General features: G+C 41.4%; 1 protein-coding gene across 1 annotated transcript in view; it reads left to right on the top strand.

Moving 5' to 3' along the window:
• CUNH11orf65 (chromosome unknown C11orf65 homolog) overlaps nucleotides 1-10,833 on the top strand; it is a 61,681-nt gene that overhangs the window by 31,358 nt on the left and 19,490 nt on the right. Inside the window, exon 6 of the mRNA XM_045297763.1 lies at nucleotides 4,337-4,467. Coding sequence (XP_045153698.1) covers nucleotides 4,337-4,467 — 131 coding nt within the window. The remainder of the gene's footprint in view (nucleotides 1-4,336; nucleotides 4,468-10,833) is intronic.

The raw sequence follows: 10,833 nt of genomic DNA, 5'->3' as shown, positions 1-10,833 counted from the left end.
CTCCCTTCACCCACTTTTCTGTTGTCCATCCCCAGGGAGGGGGTTGTATATAGATCATTGTGATCAGTTCTCCCATTCTCCCCCCACATTTCCCTTACCCTCCTGGTATTGCTACTCTCATTATTAGTCCTGAGGGGTTTATCTGTCCTGGATTCCTGTATTTCCAGCTCTTATCTGTACTAGTGTACATCCTCTGGGCTAGCCAGATTTGTAAGGTAGAATTGGGATCATGATTGTGGGGGGCAGGAAGCATTAAAGAGCTAGAAGAAATTTGTATGTTTCATTGGTGCTATACTGCATCCTGACTGGCTAGTCTCCTCCCCGTGACCCTTCTGTAAAGGGATGTCCAGTTGCCTACAGAGTTGAGTCCCAACTCCACACTCCCCCTCATTCACCATGAAATGATTTTTTTGTTCTTTGATTCCTGATGCCCATTCCTATTGACACTTTGTGATCACACAGGCTGGTGTGCGTCTTCCATGTGAGCTTTGTTGCTTCTCAGCCAGATGGGCACTTGTTTATCTCAAGCCTTTAAGACACCAGACGATATATCTTTTTTTTTTTTTTGACGCTATATCTTTTGATAGCTGGACACCATCAGCTTTCTTCACCACATTTGCTTATGCACCCACTATTATCTTCAGCAATCATGTCAAGAAGGTGAGCATCATGAAATGCTAGGTTAATAAAACAAAGTGTTCTTGCATTGAGGGAATACTTGAATAGAGGCCCAAAGTCCATCTGCTATTTTAATACTAAACCTATAAATATATGTACATAGATCTATTTCCCCATCATCATATATAAATATATTTACATATGTACATGCCTGTATTTAAACCTCTATAAATGCCCTTTGCCTCCTAATTCTTTCCTCTAGTTACTTTTACTTTCCTCTTTCCCACTATCATGTTTGGCTTTCAATAATTCCTCTCAGTTACATTGCCCTTGATCAAGCCCTACCAGGCCTCCTACACCCTCCTTTCCACTAATTTTGGATCACTTGTTGTTCCCTTGTCCCTGGGTTTGTTAACACCCACTTCCTTTCCTCTGCCTTCCCCTCTCCCGTGTCGTTCCCACCCCACCACTGTTAGTTCCATTGTTTCCTCCTCCGGATTGTTTATCCCACCTATCTTATCTAGATAAACCTGCAGAGCTAATAATATGCACAAAAAACAAGATAGAGCAAAACAAAGCAACAAAAGAAAAGAAAACAACAACAAAAACCAAGGACAAAAAAAGAAAAGCCTATAAATAGTTCAAAGTCTATTGACCTTTAGAAGTGTTTTCCATTTGAGTCTGAGGGGTGCCATGCCCTGGCCTCGCAGTCTATTTTTGGCATTCCCTGGGGACTACGTTGCTCTGTTCCTCTTGTTCTTTTGCATGCCCTTAGAGTTTCGTCTCCGTGTGGTGGAGTCACATTGGGCACAATTACCGCACTGTATCTCCAGTGTTGTCCCTGTAGTGTTATGGGTCAGTGAGAGATGTCGTGTCTCATGGTGGGGCTGGTCCTATGGTTTCTCTGTGCCTTGGCTGCTCTGAGCAGGAATTTTGTCTACAGGACTTGGTGGGCCAGGATATTCTCCACTCTCTCTTCATCCCCTTTCATTTGCTCCCATCTGCTCTGATCAGACATGTCCCTCTCCCTGAGCTGTAGCTTTAGTGCTGTCCTCTGAAGTGAATTCTTCTACTGGAGTAGGGGTTGTCCACATAGTTGAGATTGGGCCAGCCCTGTACATATATTTTGCTTTGTTTTTTTAATTTGCCTTTTACAATAAAAACCCTTTAAGAAACATCAGAGAGCTAACTAATGTAAAACATATTATTCTTTTTAAAAGATTGTTATTAAGTACAAAAGTAATGGTCTGCGTAGTAAGTGTTTTAGAAGTTCAGAAGAGAATGAGGTTAATGAACAAGGAACAAAGACTTAAATTAGGTTACATAGGATACATAAGAATTGAAAGATGAAGGAGTGGAGGGAAGGTAGGACTAGACCAGGCTGGGGAGACAGCATGAACAGACAGGCATACATACAAGGGGCTACACAAATAAACCAGAATTTTTTTCAAAGTTATGTATTTAAATTTTTTTACAAAACAACCTGATTGCCTTCAAAGTAATCTCCACTACATTTAATACATCTGTCAAATCTACCATTCCATTCTTGGACACTTTTCTAACTCATCTGTCTGAATGGCTGACAATACCTCCCTCGTTTTTTTCTTCACCTCCTCTATGTTGTCAAATCACTGGTCTTTCATGTCCCTCTTCATTCTCTGAAACAAAAAGAAGTTGCAGGGAGCGAGGTCAGGTAAGTTTAAGGTACATGGGGCAAGAGAGACATGCTGTTTGTTGCCAAACTCTGACATACTGAGATGGCTGCCTGAGCAAGTGGATTGTTCTAGTGGCAAAACCTGTCCCCCGTCTGCCATAGATGAGGGCTTTTTGGGTCACACACTGTTATGCAATCTTTTCAGAACCTCCTAACAGAAAGCTAGATGAACAGTCTGACCTGGTGGAATGAACTCCAAATGCACGATTCCCCTCACATAAAAAAAGCAAAAACAAATGAACATCATCTTGATCTTTGATTTCACTTGATGAGCTTTGGGGGGGGGGCGGCAAAGTGATGATGGCATCTTCCACTGGCTTGATTGATGTTTGCTTTCAGAGTTGTAAGAAAAGCACAAGGTCTTGTCACCAGTAGTGACCTTGGAAAAAAGTCTGGGTCGCTCCAGAGCTATTCTTTGCACTCGATGTTCTTTTTCCTGGTCATCAGAACCCGGGCACAAATTTCGCATCAACCCTTCTCCTTCCCAAATCTTCCATTAAAATTCACTGAACCGAGCTCCATGATAGTCCAGATAAATTCCCCATATCTTAAATGGCCTGTGGCCCACCTTTAAGTGCACGTGCATGAATTTTGTTGACATTTTCCTCCTTTCAGGAAGTTTACAGACGTCTGAACCAGGTTTGTCATCAATCAACATTTTGCCTTTTTTAAAACAAGAAATCCACTCATACATTTGAGTTTTCCCATAGTGCTGTCCTTGTAAACTGTGTTCAACATCACAACAGTTTATGCAGCATTTTCCCAAACAGGAAACAAAATTTCACAGCTGCATGTTGTTCTCTTAAATTGACCATCACAAAAAATGAGGTTTGAGGGAAACTGCTTTTATGAAAAAATTCACTGTGACCAGAGAGACTCATCCCAGGCGATGCCACTAGGTGCACTAACTCAGAGTGAGTTGCTCAATGTTCGCCTAGGGAAGAAAAATGTGTACTATGAAAGCTCTGTCCAGCAGAGCTTTTTTCTGTTTTTTGGGGGGGTTATCCCCTCATATTACAGAGTCAGCAGAACAGATTGATCTGGCTAAGGAAAAGGACTTTTAATCAATAAATAATGGTTTAAGCCAGAATGTGAAGTACTAAATGAAGTCATTTATATTTGATGTCATATACAGTAGATATCAATTGAATATTTTGATATAAGAGCTGAGATTTAAAAAAAAAATTCTAGGAAAACTGACCGAGTCTCTGTGTGGGGGTGGGGGATGAAGAGTGGGGAAGCAGTGAATTGGAAGTGAGAAACCAGTTTGGAAGAAGTAGAAGTAAGAGGTAAAGGGGAAGAAATGAGACCCAGAGGTTGCTGATAGGCTGGGAAATGATGAAAAGTTTGTAGTATTAGCCCCTTCCCAGGGGTAAAAATCATGTGAGGTGGAAGCAAAACCATGAAACGAGAAAATAGAAAAAAATTAAAAGGAAAAAATAGAACAATAGAATAGTTTCGCAGTCACCCACTCTGATTTTAAATATCCCAAACTTCCCATGTTAGATAGACATTCCACTGAAGTTATAGCTGCAACAGCTCCCCTCAGGATTTTAAATTAAAGTTCACAGAGTCCAACAAAGGAAGCCACACAATCCTGGGTCAGAAGGGAGGGGCTGTGTTGTTTCTGGAGAGTCAGGGGCTTCAAGAATCAACGGCTCTAATTGGTCAGGTCTGCTCATGTGACAACATGGTGTTCTCTTTGATTATGGCCGTTTATGTGTTTGTTCAACAGACATTTCTTAAGTACCTCAGTTCACTGGAACTTTGCCAATCTCTGTGTGTCATGTGTCCCTTTCACCTGGGAGACAGCTATCTCTGACGGCTCAAAGTGCTACTCACTCGTCACTTGATTAGAAACATAAGGGAGCTTCCCTCCCCTTCTCTTTATATACCGGCACAATCCTATGAACACGCAGAAGTTCTTGTCTATCCCCAGGTAAACTCACAATCAGTATGTCACACATTTGGATATTACATTATTTTTTTTTTAATTTTCCATAGTTTTGGATGCCTACTGAAAATACTGTGCTGGAAGACACAAAGGAACGCAAATTCCACTTCTCTAAACTTCAGAGAAGGAAAGATTTGGAAAAGAAAAGAAAAATTAGAAAAGTAGAATGGATGAGGCAAATGTAAGTTGATGAAATACTTACATTTACTAAAGAGATATGCAGTGTTTAAATTTTAAAAAACTTTAAAGCTAGTTGTGAATATCTTTTTCTTTTTTGAATGATTTTTTATTGAGAATTTGGTAGGGGCTTATATCTCCACGTTCCCTGTTTTGCCTTCTCTCCCTCAGTAATCAAGTCTGTTTCTTTTTGTATGAAAACCTTTGTCTTGATTTTGGCTTTATAACAGTGGTCTCCAACAGTATTTGCCCTATTGTGATAGACTGATTTCATCAGCATAATGTTCTCTAGGTCTGTCCATGACATGAGCTTCTCCACAGTTTCATTATTCTTCAGCACTGCATACTATTCCACTGTGTGTATGTACCAAAATTTCTTACTCATTCTTCCACTGGTAGGCATGTAGATTGTTTCCAGCTTCTTCCTGTTGTGAACAGTGCTGCACTGTTTTGTGTGCACATGTCCGTTTGTGTTATGGCTCTTACTTCTTTAGGGTGTTCACCCAGCAAACGATTGCTGGGTCATATGGAATTCCTATTCCTGGCTGTTTGAGGTCATGCTGTATCACTCTCCACAGTGGTTGCTCATTTTTACAGTCCCACCAGCAGTGTGTTGTGGGGTGAAGGAGAGCCCCCCAACAAATCATCACAGGTTCGGTAGGCGCAATTGTACAGTGATAATAAGTAAAGATTATAGTAAAGTCATAGAGCAAGAGAGATAGAGAAGAGATAGAATAATGGAGTCAGACACAATTCATAGTAGCATACTTACCTCAGCCCCGCTTGGTGGTCCTCGTGGGGAGAGCCCGGCCATGAGAGCAGGAGAGCCCCGGGAGTGAGAGCAGTAGAGCCCTAACTTTATTGCTAACCAGGGGTTATCTCTCATTAGGGGGACATGATCACAGGTAACCACACATCACAGGAAGGGGCAGTACAATAGGCATACACATCATAGGAAGGGGATATATGATAGGCATAAGCATGACAGGAAGGGGATGAGCTAGGGGTGTGCCCATAGGAATGGGAAGGTCTAGGGGTATACATGTGACAAGATGGGCAGACCCTAGACTCATGATGGCAGCCTAACCCTGGTCACCCTTGGGCGGGTTTGACCTCTCTGGTGTCTCCTACAAGGAGTAGGGAGTGGGCCCTACTTATTGTGGGATAAACAGTGGTGTCTGCTTGCTCTAGATGGCTGATATCTCTTAGGGAGAATAATCCCTGATCTACTTCTGATGACTTCCAAGTGTATCGTCATTCGCAAGCAGCTAAGTTTGGCATATATTTGGGGGAGACAACTTGGGAGAAATCCTTCTGTTTCCCATAGTGTATGAGGGATCCAGTCTCTCAGCAGCCTCTCCAGCATTAGATATTTTCTGTGTTTTTGTTTTTTGTATTTGGCTGTCATTGTCACTGTATTTCATTGTTGTTTTGATTTGCAGCTCTCGAGTGGCTAATGATCATGAACATTTCTTCATATGCTTTCTCGCCACGTGGATCTCTTATTTGGTGAACTGTCTGTTCTTTTCTTTCTTTCTTTTAAGCTAGCTGTTTGCCACAGAAGAATTCAAGTCAGTGTCAGCTCCACTTTTCCTCCTTTTATAACCACTCAGACCCGTGTGTAGGGCTGAGGAGTAAAGAATCTGGAGGTCTATTTTAAAATTCAATTATTTATCATTTTTATTTTTGATGTGTTGTAGTTTTCTATACATTTTATGTATTAATCCCTTGTCTGCTGTGTGCTTGCCCCCACCAGACAATTTTTTTTCCTCTGGGGGTTCAGAGTCATTTGATACACATAAGGGTCTTATTTTTAACAGGTCTCAGTCAACTATTTTGTCTTCTGCTGTGTTTTATGTTTTCCCCCCGTTATGCTTGATAGTTTTTTTCTGTTTTGTATTAGGCCCCATAAGTTTGTCCATATTTTCTCATTAATAATCTTTATAGCTCAAGATTTATATTTAGGTATTTAATCTATTTTTAGTTAGTTTTCTTGGGATGAGGTACGGGTCCTATTTCATTTTTCGGCAGAGGGAAATCCAATTTTTCCAGCACCTACACAAACTTTTTATTGAGATTTGGATGAAAGTGTACAGAGCAAATTGGTTTCTCTTCAGTAATCCATGCACATTTTATGTTCTGATGTTGATTACAATCTCACAGTGCAACAGCATTCTTTCCACTTCCTCCCATGTTTACAATTTCCATTTCCAACTTTTCTACTCCTGCCTGCCATTTGAGTTTATCCCTAAGCAAATGCTGCCATTTTTATCTCATGTGCTTGACTGTCTGAAGGGTGCATATCTCCCTGAAGTTATAGTTCACCTTATAGACCTGTCTCCTGTTTGGCTCAAAGTTGAACCAGGGGCATAAGTTCACTTCCAAGTGGAAGAGTGACTGAGGACCACAGTTTCAAGAGCTTCCTTGTTTGTGACCACATCAATAAGACTGGTCTTTTGTATGATTTTTCTCCCACCAGAGGCAGACACTGCAAGCATGATGGTTTTCAAAGTGGTAGCAGTGGTAGCCAGGCATCATCTAGTTCTGGTCTCAGGGCCAAGGAGACTAAAGTTTGCAGGGTCCATTCATCCTTTGGACTGATTGTTTCCTTTTAGCTTTGCTTTGGACAGGAAGAGGCCAGCGGTTGCATTTTAGATGGCCTCTCATAAGCTTTAAGACACGAGTCACTACTTACCAAAGTGGGGTGTAGAACATTGTCTTTGTGGGCTATGTTATGACATGCAACATTAGTGTCCCTCCAAACAAGGTCTTGAGCCCCCAAAGACTCATTCCCTCTAAGTGTTTGGTTATGACTAAGAAGTTTGAATAGCTTTGCCTCATGCATGCACTACTATATTCATGAATATATTTTCAGTACACATAATTTTAAAAGGGCTTTAAAAAGATCATGGTAAAATTCCATTAATCATTTCATTTGATTTTTCCATGAACTTTTTGAAACCCCTTTGTACATATGTAGAAATAGCCTCTATCAAGGTATAGTCCCATTCACCTTCCCAGACCTGTTCAGCTTGTGTGTCTATTCATGTATCCACTAACTGACTTATTGCTATTACAGTTATTGCAGGATTAGGTATATAGTAGTAACTGCTTTTTTTGCCTTTAACTCGTGTGCTTCTACCAGTGTCTGCCTTTGCCTTGATCATTTTGTACTAAGCTTTTTGTGTACATTTTGGACACTGCTTTTCCCTTCATCCACATAAGTATGTCCTAGCCTCTCTTTCTACCACTTGTCTGTCCGTTTGTCCTACTGTGGTAGCTGTGTGTCACTGCGATGCTAAACCACCGGTATTTCAAATACAAGCAGGGTCACCAATGGTGGACAAGTTTCAACAGAGCTTTTGGACTAGAAAGAACAGGTGGGCCATTTCTGAAAAATGACTGCAAACCGTAGAAATCGCAGTGGAAGACTGTCCAGTATAGTGCCAGGAGATGAGCTCCTCAGGGTCAAAAGCACTCAAACTAGATCTGGAAGAGCTGCCTCCTAAAATTAGAGTCGATTTCAATGACAGGAATGGAGTCAAACTTCATTTGCTGATTTGGCATGATTCAAAATGATAAGAAACAACTGAAAATACCCATTATTATGGAATGTTGAATGTACTTAGTATGAAGCTAGGGAAATTAGAAATTGGCAAAAGGGCATTAGTGAGCTGAAATTGGTTTGGTCATTCGGATTCTGACAATCATATGGCTTACTATGCTGGCAATGATAGATCAAAAAGGAATGGTGTCATCTTCCCTGTCAAAAAGTATATTATATGTGGTCAATGATAGGATAATATTCATCCACCTATAAGGAAGACTGTAAATATGACTGAATTTACCTACCAACCGCTAAAGCCTATGATGAAAAATCGAAGGATTCTACCACTGTATCCAGTCTGAAATTGAGCACACAAGCAACTGAAATACATTGGTAATTACTGGTGCTTGGGCTGTAAACCTTGGAACAAAGAGAAAGGAAGAGCAGTTGACAAATATGGGCTTGGTGGCAGAAACAAGGTAATGATCACATGATAGACTTTTGCAAGACCCACGACTTATTCTTGGTGAATAGCTTTTTTAACAACATAAATGGTGACTGTACATGTGGATTTCACCAGATAGTAGACACAAGAGCCAAACTGATTACATCTGTGGGAAGAGATGATGGAGGAGCTCAGTATCAGCAACCAAAACAAGACCAAGGCCGACCATGGAACATGCCATCAATTGCTCACATGCAAGTTAAGACTGAAGCTGAAGAACATAAAACAAGTCCATGAGAGCCAAAATACAACCCGGAGTCGATCCCACCTGGATTTAGAAAACACCTGAAGAATACAAGGGGTACCCCCCAAACCCAGAATGTTTATTTTCAAAGCTAGGTATTTAAGTGTTTTGTCTTACAAAACAACCTTATCACATTAAATTACTCCCCATTACACTTAATACATTTGTTAAATCTGCGATATCACTCTTGGAAACATTTTTCAAACTCATCTGTTTGGATGGGTGACAGCATCTCCCTCACTTTTTTCTTCACCTCTTCTATGTCATCAAATTGCTGTCCTTTAATGTCCCTCTTCATTCACGGAAACAAAAGAAGTTGTAGGGAGCAAGGTCAAATGAGTAAGGTGTGTGGGGCAAGAGATGCACGCCGTCTTTTGCCAAAAACTGGCACACTGAGTTGGCTGTGTGAGAGGTGCACTGTCGTGGTGGCAAAACCAGTCCCCATCTGCCACAAAGCAGGCCTTTTTGTCTCACACTGTTATGCAATCTTTTCAGAACCTCTAAATAAAAAACTTGATCAACAGTCTGACCTCCTGGAAAGAACTCCAAATGAACTATCCCTCTCACACCAAAAAAACAAATGAGCATTAGGTTTTTTTGGGTATCCCCTCATAGATTTAAAACATTGACCACTGATCACCAGAGACCAGGGGACTTGTGGGGTGTCAAGAATATCACACATGAAGAAAGGTCATTAACAAGACAGGGAAAAAAGAACATACAAAACCACTGTCACAAGAGACTCCGAAACTTGCTCTTGAACATAGAACACTAATATGATTTACATATTCCTACCCGAAGGGTTAGTGTGGAAAAGCAAGGATATTACTTTGATGACTAAGGTGTGTCTGACCCAAGCCATGGCATTTTCACTTGCCTGATACGCAGGCGATAGCTGGACATGGAATAAGGAAGACCAAAGAAGAATCGAAGCTTTTGCCTTCTGGTGCCAGCGAAGAATACTGAAGCACCATGGACTGCCAAAGGAGCCAACACATCTGGCTTGCAAGAAATACTGTCACTATGCCTCTTATAAGCAAGGATGGCAAGGCATCGTCTCTCCTACTTTGAACATGTTAGCAGAAGAGATCATTCCCTAGGAGAGGACATTGCGAGGGGCAGCGAAAAAGAGAAAGACCCTTGGCAAATGGACGGACATGGTGGCTGCCACAGTGGTATGAGCAGCACCAGACCCAGCGTGGTTTGCTCCACTGTACTTGCTGTCACGACTGCACTGAAAGAGATTTGACAGATCATTTGAATTTGCTCCTTTATGCCCTTAGCCATCATTCCTTCTGCCCTAAGAGCCAGACGGAGCTTGATGGATGACATCAAGGGGTTTCTGTGCCCAGACTCTTCAGTAGGCTCATCAGTGAGCAGCAGATAGGGGAGAAGGAGCGCGAGTGGGAGGGAAAAGTGTCTCAGAGGTATGTTTTCCTTGTGCCCTTCTTGTGAGGTCAACGTGGACTGGCTGTGCTCCTTCAGCAAAGTCTTAAACAACAGCTCTCAAGTCAACTGATGACCTGACTGTTTCCTCCAGTAATGCCTTCCAACTTAGAGCTGGTTATGGATCCACGAGACTCACTCTCCCTTATAACAGTGACTTCTCCCTACACCCAGAGCTTTATGAATAATCTCCTTGTAAACTTTCTTTGAATTAACCTATTTTGAGTATTCCGTTTGTTTTCTATAGGGAACCTTAATACAGTAATGGGTACAGGTAAGTGTAAAGTCTTTAAGAGACAAGAGACAGAGCGAGACCTTCAATTAATAGATTTATTGAGGGAGGTGAAGTTTGTAGGGAACAGGAAATCAAAGGAAATGAAGTGAAAAGAGTTTAAGATAGCCACATATTAAAAGGGCAGAGATGGCCCTTTGCCTAAAGCCAAAGAATTAGCTAACTTAAAAGGTAAAAAGACCACGAGAGCCGCTAGTACATAAAGGAAGTACATAAACCATTAGGTTTAATACAGACCTACTAAGAAACTACAACAGAGTTTGGCGAGGAAGGTGTTAAAGGGCTCTGGAGCCACAGCTGCAGAGAAGGAAACCACAGGAGAGAGCTTTAGGTAGC

This window comes from Echinops telfairi, unplaced genomic scaffold, assembly GCF_000313985.2.
Source record: "Echinops telfairi isolate 266 unplaced genomic scaffold, ASM31398v2 ScPeMD7_7421;HRSCAF=8459, whole genome shotgun sequence".
In the NCBI taxonomy this organism is placed as follows: Eukaryota; Metazoa; Chordata; class Mammalia; order Afrosoricida; family Tenrecidae; genus Echinops; species Echinops telfairi.
Note: the sequence above shows the minus strand (reverse complement) of the source record. Positions and strands in the feature narration are given on the sequence as shown.